This window comes from Pholis gunnellus, assembly GCF_910591455.1.
Source record: "Pholis gunnellus genome assembly, chromosome: 19".
Classification (NCBI taxonomy): Eukaryota; Metazoa; Chordata; class Actinopteri; order Perciformes; family Pholidae; genus Pholis; species Pholis gunnellus.
The window spans coordinates 7674865-7694353 of record NC_136546.1 but is presented as its reverse complement, the minus strand read 5'-3'; the positions used below and the strand labels follow the sequence as shown (position 1 = coordinate 7694353).

At 40.5% G+C, this 19489-nt stretch overlaps 2 protein-coding genes across 4 annotated transcripts; one reads left to right on the top strand and one right to left on the bottom strand.

The window, feature by feature from the left end:
* Positions 1-182: 182 nt before the first annotated feature.
* esco2 (establishment of sister chromatid cohesion N-acetyltransferase 2) lies at positions 183-8020 on the top strand. Of its 2 annotated transcripts, none has more exons than XM_079180161.1 (15): positions 183-261; positions 1030-1089; positions 1690-1844; positions 1994-2309; positions 2458-2818; positions 3038-3159; positions 3333-3438; positions 4017-4089; positions 4335-4377; positions 4775-4904; positions 5415-5546; positions 6105-6194; positions 6384-6527; positions 6994-7178; positions 7354-8020. In XM_079180161.1, exons 2-15 carry the CDS (start codon positions 1037-1039, stop codon positions 7484-7486), a joined length of 2043 nt encoding a protein of 680 aa, XP_079036287.1. In that variant the 5' UTR covers positions 183-261; positions 1030-1036; the 3' UTR covers positions 7487-8020. The 2 variants fall into 2 exon arrangements, with proteins under 2 accessions (XP_079036287.1, XP_079036286.1); XM_079180160.1 differs by having other exon boundaries at positions 2458-2854.
* A 106-nt stretch (positions 8021-8126) lies between these two features.
* On the bottom strand, positions 8127-13740 carry pbk (PDZ binding kinase). Of its 2 annotated transcripts, none has more exons than XM_079180605.1 (7): positions 13655-13740; positions 13347-13514; positions 12903-13042; positions 12562-12731; positions 11335-11464; positions 10340-10540; positions 8127-8913 (listed from the first exon to the last, which is right to left on the bottom strand). In XM_079180605.1, exons 2-7 carry the CDS (start codon positions 13511-13513, stop codon positions 8681-8683), a joined length of 1041 nt encoding a protein of 346 aa, XP_079036731.1. In that variant the 5' UTR covers position 13514; positions 13655-13740; the 3' UTR covers positions 8127-8680. The 2 variants fall into 2 exon arrangements, with proteins under 2 accessions (XP_079036731.1, XP_079036730.1); XM_079180604.1 differs by having other exon boundaries at positions 13347-13518; positions 13655-13724.
* Between the last annotated feature and the right edge of the window lie 5749 nt (positions 13741-19489).

Here is a 19489-nt window from a genome sequence, read left to right as displayed (position 1 = left end):
AACTGCACACACGTTATGTTACATGCGTGATTGTCATTGAGTAAACGACAACCTTTTATTTTGAAGTCAAGGACCAGAAGTCCATTCGCGCTTTTACTGTTGTAACTCGATTACGAATAGATTTTCCGTGTTTCCGTTTCCGGTTTCTTTTTTAAGAGACTGGCGCGCGCTGTTCAAACGCATTCAAAACAGTGTGAAGAAACGCGGGCTCAAACTTTATAGCGACATTTTTGTTCGTACAGCACAACAGAAACGTGTTCGGTAAGATATATTATACGTGTTTTATTGATATGTTTGTGGTGTTTGATGCGTTCTTTGCTTCTCTCATAAATGGTGTATTTACTATCGTTACAAGGAAGCGAACCTTTAACAAGCGTTTAAGCTAACTACCCGTTAAACAAATGTATGATGTTTAAATGTAATGTTATCTATTGGTTTAAAACATAGACAAACGTGGAAACAAACAAGTGAAATGTGCTCAATATCGATAGTTAGTTAGTTAATTAGTTAGTTAGTATCTTTTGTATACGCTAATCATCCCGCCAATTATCCACTCGTCTCCACTTTAGCTGTTAAATAAGCGCTTTATTAGCTGACGTAACATGTAACACTGACTTTCATGTGGAGAGAAGCTCACATGTGTGCACAAACATGATGAAATATGGTGTAACGTTGAACTGAGAACACAGATCAATATCCAAATCTAGCCAGTAACGTTAGTTACCCAATAACCAGTGTGGCCTCCATAGGTCCCTCTACCTTTAGCTTATGTTGAGAATATGTCACTTTAAGGTCAAACAAACAATTACCTAAAGATGCATTGCAGTCTGTGACATTATCCTACTACTAATAGTAATAATTTGTTGCACTGTTATTGCTTTTCTTTATCAAAAAGTAAGTTAATGTTACCATGACAAATTCCTTGTAGGTGCAAACTTTCTTACCTTTTTGTTTATTTACACTTGGTAACAGGCCGATTGGTATTGATCATAAGTTCCAGTAGACCTGCTAATGTTACTTTGCTTGTAGGAGGAACATGATTCCCACTGCTACCAGGAAGAGGAAGCTCTCCTCGCTGGACCCTGACAGGTGAGTTGCACTGACGCATTCATATGCAACAGCAATATGGGCTAGGTATCAATTACCAAAGCTGGTTTGATTAATTAGTTTACTTTGATCAGAAAGTTCCTGATTTAAGTCAAAAAGTTTACCAGATTTATACTCTTATCCAACTTTAGGTAAACATTTCTACAGCTGGCTGTCCTTGTGTGCGGATTCTTTTGTTAAATGAAACATCACTTTGGTATTGGGACCCAAACTCTGATGTCATATCCACACTACTACTAACAATTCTCAACCCCAGTAACAGTAGACAGGTTGTAGTTATACTGTATATGATGTTCTGTGCGCAATACATATGTATTTTTAGCAGGTTATTTTCCTTAATTATTCAGGAATTCTATAATTTTCCTAGATTTATATTTTCATTTGAAATATTTGTGTCACCATCCATAGAACTTTGCTGTATTTCTGTTGTTTTTTTATAATTGTATTATATACTACATGGGAATTTATTCAGATCTTTTTGCGAGAGATATTTTAATTCGGAGAAACCGAGTGAAAGCTGTTTTGGATCTTTGCTGTTTCTCGTCTCTCACTGTGACTGATCTGTTGTTGCTTTAACTCCAGCCACCCGGCCAAGAACAGGGTGAGGGAGGAGTCGTCCCCCACGAAGAGGAGCTCCCCCAGGAAGCCCCCACAGTCTCCCGCCAGGAAGAAGCCAGTTGGGCGCCCGAACAAGGACAACTGTACCTCGCCTCAGAAATCCCCACGTAGAGCAGCAGGTAGGGTGGACTAGTGAAAGGAATGCTTGAGGTAGTCATTTTGTAATGCATTCGAATAGCAGAGTTAGGACATGTAACAATATGACTCTTCTTCACCTTTTCCACACACGTTCTCTCAAACACATCTAATCTTTATGTTTGTTTACCAGGCTCTCCAGCCAAATCTCCTCGTAAATCTCCTTTCAAACCATCCATGGTTACACGTTCCTTCTATGGCCAGAGGAAAGACGTCTATCTCACTCCACTAGAGAGGAAGGCACTGAGGGACTCTCTGCCGTCTCCTCCTCCTCCTCCTCGTCTCCTTCCTTCCCCTCCTTCCCAGGAGAAAAAGAAGAACAAGAGGAACGTTAAAGGAGGCAGCAAGCAGAAAAAGGTGGCTGCAGCCTCCAGTAATGTGGGGAAGACGGGTACCAGAGGCAAGGCGACCTCTTCAAAGACGATCAAACTGCCCAAACTTAAAAGCAGGTTTGTTCCCATATAAGTCACAGTCGTGGCTGCTTTGTTTTTGGTGCTCCTGCAGCCGTTTGACACCGTTTTGTAGTTTGTTGGACGTCATAGGTGTCTCTAATTTCCAACATAAGCATAGTAATCATTGCATTGTTTATTTCAACAGTGTCGCTGCTAAACCGGCCGAGTCCAGTACGATCGCTGCTTCCCCCTGCAGCAATGAACCGGCTGAGTCCAGTACGACCGCTGCTTCCCCCTGCAGCAATGAACCGGCCGAGTCCAGGAAAACGATCACCATCTCTTTCAGCAGCCTGAAGCCCAAACCAAAGATCTTTGTGGGAGCTGCTTTCTTCTGTACCGGAAAGAAACCGTCATCTATGTACAAGAGATCTATACAGAAATATATACAAAAATCTGCTGCCAGGATAGCTTCAGGCCCAAAAAGCAAAACGTTCCAGCTGCAGGCAAAAAGTGATAAATCAACGCCACCCGCTCCGTTGACGACCCAACAGAAACAACCGAAAGAGGTGAGGGAAGCCGTTATGTGTGTTTCCGATCTGCAGGTAAGAGAGTTTAAAGGGTCCTCACTGTGATGTGACAATGACTAACATTAATGCTTGATCTGAGGCATGTACAAGTTAGGATGCAAATTGCAATCAGACAGTCCCTCACCGCAGCTCTTGCAGTGGTTGTTCTTCAGATTTTTTGTCACGCTGATGTTACGTTGTCCTGGTTGTCGCCTACAGACCGATGTCCAGCCGATGGAGACCGAAGAGAACCAGCCGAGCACCAAGCAGAGAACAGAGTTTGATCCGTCAGACTGGATGGAGCCAATTAACGAACTGCCCGAAACTCCGCAAAAATTCAGGTGCTTTGCTGTATATTATCTTGGCTGCCCCCAAAATTTCAATTTCTTCCCAAATTGAGAAGAAATCGTGCAAACGGACAGAACAATCTGAATGTTGTGAAGGTTTTTTTTTGCTACTGTACTGGGAAACGCATCGTTTCAGATCATCAATAACCTTCATCTTTCTCCTGCAGGTCTCCTAAAATGTTGAAATACGGGATTACCAAGGAGCTGACGATTGTGTTGACAAGGACCCCGACAGCAAGTCCTGCATCCACGACCGTATCTCTCAGTCCTCCGGTACAGCACAAGTATACGCACAATGTTCATGGATCCTACTGTGTTGGTAGCATGGTGCATGTAGTCTGTATTCAACTAGGACATACTACTTCATCTGAACATTGCACCTTTTTAATGTTGACCCTCTTCCCTTTATATATCCGCTGCGCAGAGGATTGTGGGTCAGAATAGCTTGCATACTGCAAAAAAAAGGCCAGATGCAGTAGTACATCCTGGTATTTTTGGCATACTGCATTTGAAATACTACGTATTGAGACATACCAAATCTTCTGGCATAATAAATAGTACGGTAGTATTGGTAATTGAACGCACAGCATACGTGACTGTGTGTGCGGAGGATGCTGTGACAACACTACAGTGGTCTTGGCCTTGCGGGTGGCTTACAATTGCCGCCTCCCCCTTTTATGAGGCTGTCTCACAATTTTGCACAATGTTTGCATCTAGCGTTCTTCTCTCATTTGAGATCCACCAACCAACCAACAAACCAGGCTTTTGTTAAGTGAAGCCAGATCACAAAAAGATACCCCGAGCATGTTGAGCTCGCTGGCAAACCTTCATCTTCTCTCTACTCCTTCCAGGATGGTGGCTTTGAACTCGTGTGTGACCTAAGTGAGACGAGTCCCGCCAGTGCTGCCTCCAGCACACCCAAAGGTGCACAAAACATACACTGTTGTTCACACTTCCATTACCCCAGTTCAACATCTGAAGCTGATTTCACTCCACTGAAACACTGACTGGCTCACATAGAACCACAGAGACTTCCGTAGCTTCAGCCAGTCCACTCACTTTGTTTGCATGTTTCAGATGAGCTTTTCAGCTTCAAATATCGCTCTTGTTCTATGAAAGCTTTATTTTAAATATGCATTTTTTTTTTTTTTTTTTAATTTCCTCCACAGAATCTGCAGCGATGTATCCCATCTTTGGCTCCGCCTCCAAGAGGTGAGACGGTTTGTTTAGTCATCGACCGTTGACACGGCACAACGAGAGGTTTCGTGTATGAAACGAAAAACAGGAAGTTTGGCGCTGTACTTCCAGAATATAACCGGGTAAAGCTTTGAGGTTCTGACAAAGGAAGATGGAAACATTTGTTCCGACATGTCTACGCTCTTCAGTAAAGACGTAAACAGTGCGATGGAAAGCAAGAGCAATGAAACGTTAGAAACAGAAGCTCTAAAGATAGAAGTGACCCGTCTACTTTTTCATGGACTTGGGCATAAGTTAAGGAGCTGGTGTCAGCTTTAGTGTCTAATTGCAGTTCTTCAAAGTCCTTTGATGCCATGTATTTTGCATTGACCCACTAACACTCCAGTGTGTTCTCTGTTCTGCTGTCTTGTAGATTAAAGAATGCCGCGGTGTCTTGCAGCGCCCCCTCTGGCCCGATAACGCCCCTACAGACTACTTCTTCACTCAAAGAGCGACCCGTTCGCAGGAGGAAAGAGAAGCAGGATGACGACCAGCTTATTATCGTACGTTAATATTTATTTTCTCAGCTGTGCCAGGCGGATCACTAGATGTTGGTACATATTTGAGCCCAAAACACAATTGAAGGCTGGTGCAGATGGTTTGTATAGAAGCTGGTTAATTGAACCTTAGAAATGTAACATTTTAGAAACGAATATCTCCTTCCAACCTCTCTGGTTGACTAGTGTCGCTATTACACAACGTTAAAACACGACTAGCTCCAAATCCACCAAACCAGCCGGAAAATGAAGAAAATCTGAAACGTTGTCGGACGATGCTTCAATATGATTGGCCAGACTGAAGGGTACATTTTTTGTGCCAGTGTTCTGTGATTTAATGCTATAATATATATGCTAAAGGTAGGTTGGCGGGAGAAACGGTCAGAAGTTATTTGGCATACCAGGTGTGTGTTTTTGTTGCTTTTACGTGCGTCTATTTCCCCTCTTTTATTGGACCTTTAGTCTTCCTCTGTGTTTGTGTGTTGACTGCATCTTTCTCTGTATTTTCCCGATCAGGACGCGGGTCAGAAGCAGTTTGGAGCGACGACCTGCAGCTCATGTGGAATGGTTTACAGCGCAGACAACCCAGAGGACCATTTCCAACACACCCAGTTCCACCAGCGCTTCCTCGACTCCATCAAATTTGTGGTAAATCTTCTTTCCTTCAATCTCTCTGAACTGAACACTGTAGCAGTTGTTGTTGTTTTTTAAATAACAATTCAGTACATGTGTATTTATTTGTTGTATTTTTACAGTAAAGCAATGTTTAATTCAAGCTTGATGTTACTTTACACATAAACGAATCCCATTCAGTTCCACACAGTGAGGCACACAGCTTTTAACTAAACACTGGGATCGATTATTGGGACTGGAAAAGTAGAACTGTTGCAGGGTTCCCTGTTTGAAACCATATGCAGTGCAAGTAATTCTTTACATTCCAATATACTAATCCTAATTAAACAGCGCTGTAATGTATTTGTTAGTTGTGCTACTTCCTTATCGAGCGTGTACTAGTTGCAGTCCCTTCAGTATCTTTCCTTTTTTTTGCAACCTCAGCGATAAAGTGACTTGTTTTTATTCATAGTTTAGTATTTATGCAGAGATCTTCTGCCAAGGCTGCTGGCATGAGTTTGTGTCATGGGGAGGTGGGTTTGTTCGGAGTTGTTGGCGTGTAACTGCAGCGCCGTCTCTCTGTTGTGTTTCCAGGGCTGGAAGAAGGAGCGAGTGGTGGCCGAGTTCTGGGATGGAAAAATCCTCCTGGTCATGCCAGATGATCCCAAATACGCCATTAAAAAGGTGCGGGGTTTGCACTTTTAGCTGGTTTCCCACAGCGTATATATGCTGCATCTGTGGTTTGAGAGACGTGACACACTGTTTAGGCAGCGTGAATGTCTTTTTGCTTCTTTTTTTTGTTTTTACAAGTGTACAAACTTGTTTTCCCCGGTTTGATTTTCACACCTTCTTCCTCGCAACGTTTGTTTTCAGGCTGAGGAAGTGCGCCATGTAGCGGACAGCGAGCTGGGTTTCCAGCAGGTGACCCTGAGCAGACCCACAAAGGCCAAAACCTACCTCTTCATCAACACCGAGCGCATGGTGGTGGGCTGCCTCGTCGCTGAATTCATACATCAGGTATGGCTGGAGAAATGTGTGTGTGTGTGTGTGTGTGTGTTTGTTCCATCTCTCTTGTTATTTGTCCATGAAGACCTTTGTACAGCGGTTCCCAAAATGTTTTTGGCACATGTCCACCAGGTTGTGACAACTAAAAAGTTCTCCAATTGTTGACATGGAGTAAAAACATGATTATTAGTTTGTTACCGAAAATGTCTTTTGGTTTGCTATCTCAAGAGACTCCCTGGTTAGGAATCACTGCCTTTATGGTCTTATTAGACCAGAAAACCATATAGGTAATAATATATTGGAGTCTGCATGGGTGACAGCACTTACCACCTCTACTTACCAGTTATTTGGGTGAAGAAGCCGAAAGACAAACAAAAAAACCTCAGAAAATGATGTTTTTTTGTCGTTCCCTGCATAACTGTTGCAAATACATTTCGGTGCCTCATTGATGTTGATGATCATCCACTTGTCCCCGCAGGCCTACAGAGTCCTCGAGCAGCCGGACCAACACAAAGACATGACGAGGGACGACTTCATGGAGCGACACCGGGCCTGGTGCTGCTCCACCGTCCCAGAACAAGCTCTGTGTGGGATCAGTCGCATCTGGGTCTTCAGTCTGGCCAGACGACAGGGCATCGCGACGCGCATGCTGGACACCGTCAGGTACGACACGCATCTCACTCTTGTGGAAAACATTTGATGATGGGGTTGCTGACCGTATCTAAATTTGCTAAAACCCAACCAGATTTTAAAAAAACATGTAAAACATTGTAGTGTTAGAGCCGGTGTAATGTTTCCCTTTCTTCACAATATTCCCTTCTTCCTTGTGTTTTTTTAGGAGCACCTTCATGTACGGCAGCCATCTAACCAGGGAAGAGATCGCCTTCTCTGACCCGACGCCTGACGGCAAACAGTTTGCAACCAAGTACACCAACACACCGACCTTCATGGTTTACAACTTCGTTGCGTGAAGTAGATACATGGATTACGGGTGCATTACTGTTTTAACCGGCTCGTCGAATTAGAGGTACTGCATATTAACAGATCTTCCGGAAATTGTTGAATTGTCTTTCATATGCAAAGCAATAAGTGTTCAGGTTTATGTTGATTCGGCTTTAGGTTGTATTGAAGTGTTTTGTGTACGCTCCAGCTGTATAGCTGTAATACATTGTGTTCAGGATTAAGTCGAGTTTTAAAGGTTCATGATGCACCCGTTTCCACTCAGTATTTATACTCTAATTTACTGTTGAATGTTGTTTATTGGCAGAGCTTTCTATTCAGATGTTTATATTCTGCCTAATGAGTTTGGAACTGCAGTGACTGAAAATGTCCCATTTTTGCAAAGATACCAAGTCTTTTTTGATATATTCATTCAGATGTTCATATTGTTCTTTTTTTCTAGACAGGAAAATATGTTTATAAACCTGAAGAGTGAAGCCTTTATCGTTTAGGGGCATTCTACTTTGTAAATACACTTTAATAAACATTGACTTTTGTTTTATGAAACTAAACATGTTTCAGATTGTACCCGAACAGTTCACTTAAGAGCAGGGATGATCATCTGTGTATCTGCAAATGGAGATCAAAGTAGCTCAACGCTTTTGTAGCTCTGCTTCTTGCCAAGAGTGGGATGAGTAGATTGATACATACGGTGTGACAGTAGGGTCAGCAGCCAGATGGCTTGGCATGAACACTGGAAACAAAGCTGCTTTCCATTTACCAAAGCGAAGATAACTTCATATTTACAGACATGGTATCAATCTTCTCATCTAACCCGGCAACAAATAATACCCACAAGTTTTTAATATTTAAAATCAATTGGTATGCATAAAAGACCTTCCTGTTAACCAGAGCTGCAGCGCAGTTGATCACCACACACACACACCGATACGTTAGGATATAAAATAAAAACATAGAGCTCAAAAGTTTTATCAAGAAATATCAAAGTTTACAGAAGTGCAGAAACAAATGAGAAAGTAAAAACATTTACATGGGAAAAAAAAACTTTATAACAAAGACATACAAATAAAATAATGTGCTATTGAGAGTCAACATAAAGATGTACAGTAGAGATGACGATGAGCTTCACGTCGAATGCATTTGCTTGAGCTTCTAAATGAATACAACCCCCCCCCCCTGAATAAACTAGTGCTTATACGATGACGTCAGTCGATGACGATCACCTCGCTGGACGATTTATCCAGCAGGGCGTTGCTCTCCAAAGCCTGGACAACCTGGGCGGCTGAGGGCCTCATCTTGGGGTCCTCGTTGGTGCAGAGATAGAAGAGCTCCACCGTCCTCTGGTACGAGCTGCCCAGAGCGTCGAAGTCCAGCACCGGTCTCGTTCCCAGCTTCTGGTAGTAGGCGTCCTCGTCAAAACCCTCCTCCATCGAGTCGTCTGAAATACAAACGCAACATTTTAAAACGCACTTCACTTTTCAACTGCAGTTCCTAAACATTATCACGAGCAGGATTTGTGATCTTTTTCAACCAAAAGGTAATTCTTCGTTCTCAGATTGTTTCATTGGAAGAGGTGAAAGTATTGAAGTAAAAGGGAGTACAATTTGGGAGGATTTCTCCTTTGTCCCTTTAATTGTTTTGGGGGATCTGACACCAGGTTAGGAATCTTATATTAGATCCTCTACCTGCTAATAGAGCTGCATCCAGTCCAATAAAGACTCCACAGCACGACTTTAATGAGCTGCTGCATGAGAGAATCAAACCTGATGATTAGGGCTTTTTATTAACCTTTATTTATATTGACTTATTTTAACACATATTATACATTTTCTACAATACCATTCTATGACTTTCAAGTTTAACTTTTTTTAAGATGCTATATTATGAGTGACATCTTTCACCATGCTATGTTTTTTTTTACAGACTTTTTTCGACATACCGTATGTTTTTATTACGACATTCTACGATGACTTGTATTACTTTTTTTACTTGGTATACTATGACTTTTTTATGCTATATCATTACTTTCATATTCTGTACTATATCTTTTTTTTTAATGATGTTCGACACGCTATTCTATGACTTTATTTGAACTGACTTTTTTTCTTCACTCTAATCGATGACTTCCTTATAAAGCTAACATAGTTCGGCTTTCCACTACCCAGTCTGCTCCTGGCTGATGTTCAGTCAAAAGAAAATGAAATAAGACTTCAGGCTAACCACGCAACCGTATTTCGTTGACTGTTGCTCCTGAATCAGAGACGTGGCTTCATCGTGGCATCAAGCAACACTTGGGTGACAAAGGGACAGAGCGCAGGACTCGGGTGGGACATGAAGAGGACTCTCTGTTTACATCATGATGCTCGGTACGCAAACATAATCAAAGTTCATGGACAATGTTTCGCTAATGTTGATTTTTATAAGTAAAGACGCTGGCCATATTATCTGCAAACTGAAATGTTTGCTGCTGTTTACGTTCCTCCTGCGGTAAATTAAAAAAGATTCACTACAAGAATAGCAAATGGACTACAACTGCTATTCGTTGTGCAACCCTGATTTGCATAATGACAGTAAATTGTCCTTAAATACTACTACTGTGACTATTTAATTTCACACTATAGTGACTATCAGACTATTTGATAAAAGAATAGGACTTCATGACATTAACGTTTATGTTTGCATGCAATACAATCACTTTTCATGACATTTATTTGGCATGAAAGGTCATGGTATGCTTTGTCAGTAATAGTATAGCATGCAATACAAACGTCATTGAAAAGAGTCAGCACTATATTTAATCAAATGTAATTGAAAAACTCAAGAGTGCAAACTTCAGGGCTTCCTGTATCCACGGAGCGTCTCACCTTCAACCTCCTCGTCGTCGTCATCCTCATCATCGTCATCATCCAGCATCTCCAGATGAGGCATGGCCAGGGTCATCATCTCCCACAGAGTCAGACCGTAGGCAAAGATGTCCGCCTTGTCAGTGATTTCTCCTTCCTCTTCCAGCGCTTCCTTGGGTTTCCATGGCTCTGTGCCGATGTACTCTGCCTTTGGGTCCGACACTGAGGGCAGAGAGAAGAAACGGAGAACTAGACGAGCACTCAGAGCGCAGACCTCCGCCATGCTCGTTCTGTAAGTGAAATATCATCACGCCCCGTGATCTGGAGCCACTCCTAAATGTAACGGCTTCTTCCTTGCTCATGCTACATCCTGTCACTGAGCTTCATGAAAATGTGACCAGTAGTGTGTCCAGAATTCTGCTGACAAACACAAACGAAAACATAATCCTCTTGGCGGAAGTAATGAAACCTAAATTGGACTGAATAACAATCTAATTACAAAACAATACATTCGTTCAATTTGTCTGTTTCTAAAATGGCCAATATCTTATTTTTTTAAAACAAAGAGTTTATGTTCTTCAGGGTTTTCTTTACAATTGCAACAACAAAGCAAAGATCCAGAAGTTTGCAATTAGTTTTCACAAAAACAAAGTCGATTTGATTCAATTACGTTTTATTTGGATAGCTCAATTTCACAAATCAAAAATTAGCCTCAGAGGGCTTCACAATCTGCATGAGAGATTACAGAATCAGCTGCTATAAACCGTTGTTTCCAGTTCCTTCCAAATCAAAAATTCTGTGCTTTTATCCATGATTATTCCCACTTGTAAAACACACACACACACACACACACACACACACACACACACACACACACACACACACACACACACACACACACACACACACACACACACACACACACACACACACACACACACACACACACACACACACACACACACACACACACACACACACACACGGCTGATTGTTATTTAGAATGACATCGTTACCTCTCATGTTCTCGTCCAGCTGCAGAGACACACCGACATCGCAGATCTTGACGGTCTCAAAGTCGCCCATGATGACAACGTTACAAGACTTCATGTCGCCGTGCAGCAGCTTCTTCTCACTGTGGAGATACTGCGGGGAGAAACACACTCCTGCGTTTAGTTTTGTTAAACACCGCTCATTTCTGAAATGAAATGTTAAAGACGGCTGATGTTCAGACGAGACAAATGTGATTTGGGTAAGAACGAACCACTCCCAACTACACACACATTAACATTTACACATGAGTTCATGAGTGGCAGGTAGGCAGTGGTGGTTATTAACTACCGGTAAGTACATTAACTAAAGGACTGTACTTGAGGACAACTTTAGGTCCCATGGTTAAATTCCGCCTTGCGCGATACAACGGATATTTGTAAATTGTCCGACTTTTACATTTTTACTTAAAGCGGGGCTTTCAAACAGTCCGTCTCGGCGTTAAATGGGTCGACGAGGAACGTAATCTGTGGCCGCACATGCGCGTTTGACGAAAATACCGTATTTAACTCAAGCGAAGCGAACACGAACATTAAAAAAACACAAATACAAACTTCGATATGAACGTAAGAGCCGCATGAAACCGGGCAAAGATCCGCATGCGGCTCGCGAGCCGCGGGTTGGCCACCCCTGCACTAAAGCATCAATAATTAATATGAACATTCACATTTTGGTGTACGTTTTGTATCAAAATTATATTTTCCAAAGCGTCGCTAAAAAGTTTTACCCACGTGACCTGATGTAGATTTCTGCATGTCGATGCTACATATACAGTAAATATGCATCCTTACAGTCAGTATATTACACAGTAACTTAGATTTCGGTCAGCATGCTCCCAGTTTGGAGAAGCAGACGGGAGTACCTGCTGCACGGAAGTCAAGCAATGTACTGCTGTTCACGCCACGTTAGTTTGGAACCTCCGTGATCTGTGGCTCTGAAGAGAGCACAGATAACGGCTTCAGTTCCCTGCTCTCTGATGGCAAGGTAAAGTGGTGAAATATTCTACATATAGCATCCACCTTTTAGTCTTTTCTCTGTCAAAGAAACCGGAGAAGGATCCTGGAGGAATATTAACAAGCAGGAGGAGGTATCAGCTACAGTAGTAGCTGTAGTATACAGGGACACAGGTGTGAAGTGAATCCAGAGATGATTCATGTTAAGTAACGCCAGGTAGAAGACAATGTGTGATTTACCTGAAGGCCACGAGCAACATGCAGCGCTACTTTTTCTATGTTGGCAGCAGGGAAAGCTTTCAGGCCGTCCTCCTTCCTCTTCTCGATCAGGTCGTTGAGGGACTGCTCTCCTCCGTACTCCATCGCCAGACACTTTGATCCATCTTTGGCCGTGGTGAAGGCACGAAACCCTTTGATGTTGGGATAAGGAAACAAAATGAACAAAGCAGAGAAACTAACACAATATGGCCGAACAAAATAAAGATGTAAACTCAGCTAACAAGCCATGAAAAAGCTGATATAGTATAGGAATGTGTCCGCTTGTAACACAGTAGGTGTACTGCACGGCTGCCATGTCTTACCAACAATGTTTGGATGATCAATTCCCTTCAGGACCTCCGCCTCCTCGTTCAGGCGCTTCTGGTAAACCGCCAGCTGTTTGGTTGCACACTTGGTGTTGATCTTCTTGACAGCCCAGGGAGACCCATTCAACTTTCCCATTCTAGGATTCATTTGATCAACAGTACATACATATTATTTATATACACACGTGAAAATGACCCAATGTAGTCGGCTTGGGGAACAGCACAATTAAACAATGTTATTCTCAATTTATACTGAAGATGCATTTGAACATGAATCATTTAAGGTCAATTATCAACACGATAAAACTGCAACCCATCGTTTTAGATATCTAAAGCTTTATTGTTATATTGTATAAGGCAAGTGTAGGGTGAGGAGATATATGGTAGGTGAGGAGTAAAGCTATTTATTAATTATTTTTGTAAATAGAGAAAACCTCAAACCTGTTCATGAGGTAAACGTTGACTCCAGTCCCACAGCCCAGCTTCTTCATGAACGGCGAGGCCGGGATGGTGACTGGGGTTCCTCCGCTGCTTACAACGCTCTTCACTCGGGCGTTTTTAGGGGTCTTGAAAGCGCCTTCGTCGATGAATGTGGCAGGGGAGGCCATTCTGTCTAAGAAAACAAATAACGTAATGTTAATTCTTCTGACGCGTTACACATGATATAATGGCGACAGTCAGATTGACGTTGTTTTCATAGTGTTTTGAGTCAAATAACTGAATAATTTAGTCAACAAATCTGACGTTACCTGCGTTTTCTTTCACTGTCACTTCCAAACTGCTAATTCTGAAATTAAACCGCGCCGTTCAAAAGGTTACTTCCGTCTCACCAGGCTGTACGGAGTGGAGGCCGCAGAGGGACAAACTGAACGAATGTCGGTTGCGGCTGGAAATGATAAACAGCAGAGTATAGCTAAACTGCACACCTGGTGTATTTGTTTGAAAGGCTGTACTGAGTACACATGTTCTACTGTGATTATAAACAGGAAATATTGTTTATTATATTTGAACATCATTTCAATCAGTTACAGTTGTAATACAGCATTTCAGCAGCTGAGGTCAGTGACGTTATAAAATGATGGTATATTATGGTGGGAGGTTGCAAGTTGGTTTGCAAGTCTGCAAAAAATAGATGGATCGATTTTATAGGCTTTATATTATAATATATATTGTAGGTTTGCAAGTGGAACCAATTGTACACATAGATAGATAGCCAGATATATACATAGATACATACATAGATAGATAGATAGATAGATAGATAGATAGATAGATAGATAGATAGATAGATAGATCCACTATTTCAATAATCAACATATCAACACTGTTCCCTGACTTAGAGGATGTTGTTTCCTTGTTTTTTGCTTTTATTAAAGAAAATGAAGTGTGCCAGGTACGTTTTGGGATTCACTATTTAGGGATTTAGGGATTTTTGAGTTCTCGAGAACTATATGACAGTACTTTATTTGTTTGATCTTCATCACAGCATGTGTCTGTTCTCTCTTTAATGTCAGGGACTTGTCTGAAAGACTTTCACTCACTCAAACGATGAAGTTGACCCTGACCTCGACTCTCATGATCCCGTTATTGTTTCATCTCCTTCACATACACGGCAGATGTTCCCAGCTCGGTCCTCTCATTGTATGGAGGGATAACCGTTTCATTATGAGCAAGAGCAGCAGGAATGTGGTCCGATGACAACTGGACATGGATGGGAACTCTGGAACTATTGCTTTCTTTCTCTGTTTCTCCCCATCTCTCGTTCTCCTGAGGGGACATGAGCTCATGTTTGTGGGCTCATGCTGCCACATGTTGTGGTGCATTTAATAGAATAAGGATGGGTTCCTCTCTGGTCAGACCACAGAGAAACAGTCAGAAAGAAAGAGAGGATGATAATTAATGTCACGATCCAATTAAGAACAATTACATACCCTAATGTAATGATTCAGATACAAAATTAGAGGAGTGTGTCAACTTTTCTCATTTCCATGGATCATTCACGCAACTTGAAGAAGATTAATGCTCTATTAAGAAATTGCAATAATACAACCAGATAAGATACAATCAGATATAAACAACAACAAAACTCAACATTATATTTTCAGAATGGGTTTGAAATACATTCACGTGTAAAATATTCAACTGAACGGAATCCAGGACTTTCACGAATATGCACAAAAACTATTTGGGTTTCCGAATATTAAATCTTCTTACTATGACACTGTGAATTGTATTGTATGTCTATTTATTATGTCTATTTATTAGAATGTTGTACTTACTTTTTTGGAAACTTTGGGAAAAGACTTCTATGTGTCATATGCTGTATGCTTGCAAATTGTTAAATAACACGCTTACATTGTATAAATACGACATGTTTTCCTCTCAGCACTCAATAACTCGTGTGCTTTCTCTCAAATAATCAGAATCACTACAGTTTAAAGAAAGCAAAAATTTTATTTAAAAAAAATAAAATGGAGATAACAATCTCAACAGGTGATGATTGAAAGCCCCACGAACAGCTAAATGGGCCTTGTGGTTTTCTCAACTGCTGTTTTCAATGTCTAAAATGAACTTTGATCCTCAGTTTAACATCTTTTTTAGTAGAAAGGTTTTCAATTAAGGGACCAATTTATTAAAAAGAAAAAAGGAACATCCAGTGTGACATATCTGAAACGGCACATGTACAGTACAAAAAACATAATTAAATTGGCAGTTAAGCAATATGTGTCCCTTAATTTAGATGCAAACACGTTTTTGTTAAATGAATGCTGCCTCTTGTCTAAAGTTTATGCTGACACAACCAGATTTTTTGTTCACATATGAGACAGAACATGTCTTCAAAATGGCCGTATAAACAAAAAAACACATAAAAAGGACATTTATTAATCACAGTTGTATGTAAAAAAACAAAACTCATAGGAGTCATGACTTTCGGGTTGTGGATACAACAGCCTCTTCTGCGAATACTTAATTTAACTTAATGAAATTCAGGAAAATAGACTAGACTAGAAATTTCAGACTTTTTAAGATAATGGATACAACAACACTTCATGTAAAGGACCACCCAGGATTCATGTGTCAAGACTCTTTTCTTTCTCTCCCTGGTTGTGTTTTATACTGGTGAGAATGTGTCTTTCTTTTCGGTCATATAAAGCAGAAAAAGCCACCAAAGTCTAACCAGCGACTCTAATTGCCAAACGATGGGATGAAGAGGAGGGAGGGAAGGCGGACCCCCTCATAGGGAGCTGATGCTGAGGAGAATTTTCACCATCTGTTGTCTTTCTCTTCTTTCTTTGTTGCGGTCATTGTAGAAATCGGACCAGTGGTTTGGCTAATTTCATGCCTCTCATCTCTGGATGTTGTTCTCCGGGGCCTGTAGAAAACATTTTATTGTGTAACACGTTTACAATCGGGAAAAATAAGTAATGTGTAGCAACACATACTCACATGAGCGGATACAGATGCTGCTATTAGTGCTATTGTAAGACACGCAAGGGTTCTGGAGGGTGTCCCAGGTGGGCCCGTGTTAAACTACTTATTACAAAATAAATACACAACAGCTTACACTATAGTGAGTATTAAATTGGACTCTTGCATTGTGCATTTCTCGTATACTTACCTGAAAGTAGTGTGATGAATGTTACACTTTGTATTCACACTCAAATAAAATGATAGAAGGAATTTATAGCGCACTAAGGAGCAACTAAAGAAGAATTTTGGACACACTCAAAGATTTTATCACAATTGTAAAGCAGCTGTAATGAATATGTTTATGTTAATAATAGGTTTATGTGAAAGGGGTCGCTCGTAGAAACGAATGCACAGATAATAATGAGCTGTTTGAACATAATCTACACTACCTGCTCAACACCAAACAACAGACAGACACAGTCAAAGACTAGCTGGTGAACATGAGGAGAGGACTTACCAAGCAAAACATGGACATCCCATTTTATTCCATTACAAATGCTTCTCTGCATCAGTTAAATAAGCATCTATCTATCTATCTATCTATCTATCTATCTATCTATCTATCTATCTATCTATCTATCTATCTATCTATCTATCTATCTATCTATCTATCTATCTATCTATCCATATATCTATGTATATCTATCCATCTAAATCATCCATCTACATATGTGTAAAATTGGTTCCACTTGCAAACCTACATCATATATTTTACTTTATCAAATAAAAACTAATATAAAGTCTTACCTTCCTGGAGAATAAGTGAAACCACGTTGACCTGAGTCAAACCGGCTTCACAGTCTTTGCTCTGACTGTCGGCCATGTGTGTCGGACATCAGGTGATTTTTCATCCAATCATTTCTACATCCGCTTCACATGTGGAAACATTCATACTTGTAATTACTGTTCAGAGCTGTCAATCGAGGCACAGACATGGTGTCCAGACCCACGTGCTTCAGCGCTTGGGATGTGTGTAACTTAAACACACAAAGTGATGGACGGAGTATTCCGATTATTTACTGAAGTAGAAATACTAATTCCACACTGTAAAAATACTGCATTACAAGTAAAAGTCCTGCATTCAAACCTTAATTTAGTGAAGTAAGTATTAACAGAAAAATGTGCTTTAAGTGTAAAAAGTGCAAAAATGTAAAAACTAAATTATTTCCTCTGAGATGTAGTGGAGTAGAAATATAAAGCTGCATAAAATAGAAATACTCAGGGAAAGTAAAAGTACTTCAAATTTGTATTTTAAGTAGGCTATAGTAATAAATGTATTTACTTACATTCTACCACTGATCACGTCCCCACTCTCTCTTCACCTGTGGACTTCTTGAAAGTGCCTCTTTCCAATTAAAAAAACAATCAAAACAGAAACAAAGTTCACCTGTTTAAACACATCTACATTTTATTACTTCAGCAGTGCATATTCAGCAATTTAGTGGTACAAATCAACCAAACACAAAGTAAAAAAGTGTATTTTTTAAAGTAAAGTGAAGCTATGTATCAGGTATCTTCTTGACATAATCGTGTTTGATTTAGGCATTTATTTGTGCCTGTTGTTAACTCCATAGCCCTTATATGTGCTATGACCAGCACAATGTAATAAAAAAAAAGACACGTGTATACGCATATGTGCTTAGAGCCATAATGCCAAAGTAAAGCATAGTAAGGTCTTTGTACAACCATGTATACATTTTAAAAAATGACACATTTAAGTGGTTAAGTGCACTTTGGAATGTGTTCTCACTTTCAGAGGGTACGGCATTATGCTGCTTTTCTTCTATACAATCAAAGTATTCTGGTTATTTGACTGCATGAGACCGAAGCACTGATCTGAGGTCAGCAGGGCCCGTAACTAATCAGGAAATCACATCACAACAATGTTATCCTGTTGATATCTGATAGGCTGCAACTTTACCGGGAAGGAACACCAGTCAAAATACATTTAGCTGTGAGAAGAGGGTCAACTGGAGGAGACATGGTTGCATATTGTTTCTGGTTTGAATTGTGCCCATATGGTTTTGATATGTGATTGCTCTGCAAAAGTTTCACATGTTGAATTCTTCACAATCCATATCAACCAGCAAATTGTTAGTTTGAATTAGATTTATCTTTAAGAAAACATATTCCTTCCGTATTTTAATCTAAAAACTGGACAAAGCAACTGTGTTTTTACTTTTTAAAACATAAACTATAACCCACTGTACAGTTAATCCTACATGAATATTCCCTGCATACAAAATGCAGCATCCACTGTTACTGCACCTCCCTCCAAAAGCAGCAATGTTACACATACGTAGAGGTGTTTGATCGTAGAATAAAAAAAATCAGAGTCAGTGGAAATGGCACCCATCTCCAACTGATAATCTCCTAATTTATCTGTAACTAAATGGCCTAAACTGACTTTTAGTGCTCAATCTAGCCATAATATGTTGTACATATCCTGTTGTTGTTAGGCTGACTATTCAAAATCATAAATGTCATGGTCATGGATGTGAAAAGCTCCTGATATATAAATCTTTCTTAATACTATTTTGTCAATAAAGTTTGCTGTAAATACTTGACTCCGCCCACTGAGGTATAACTGTGACTCTGCCTCTAAGAGCGTTTATGGAAGTCCGATCTGCTGGCACTTATCATGACGAGGAGAGCAACCACTACTAAAGATGATAGTTCCTGCTTCCATAAAAATACGTCATTGTTCAACATTAACATTAGCAAAAGCCTGCTGGTATCAATACTGTGGAATAAAACATACTCAAACATATTTTCAACCAATGACATTGTTTTTGCTTCTCTGGTTAAAAGAGGAGATGACAAATAAGCCAATGCGTGAAAATAACCTGAAGGAGCTCTGGGTGTTATCTTTGGCAGTTGCTTCATAAAGGCAGAGCTCTAAAGTCATAACTCCTCCACGGCCAAAGTGCTGACTGTGACGCCTCATCAGGACGAGACATAAAGACCTGGCTGCCACTCAGTCGTACTGTCAGCTACACTTCGGTGCAGCATAGAAAAACAGAGCAGCTATTGTGTGTCTGTGTGTGTGTATGTGTGTGAGTGTGTTTTACAGTATGACACTCAATCATGCAAACATTAGTTGGTAAGTATTC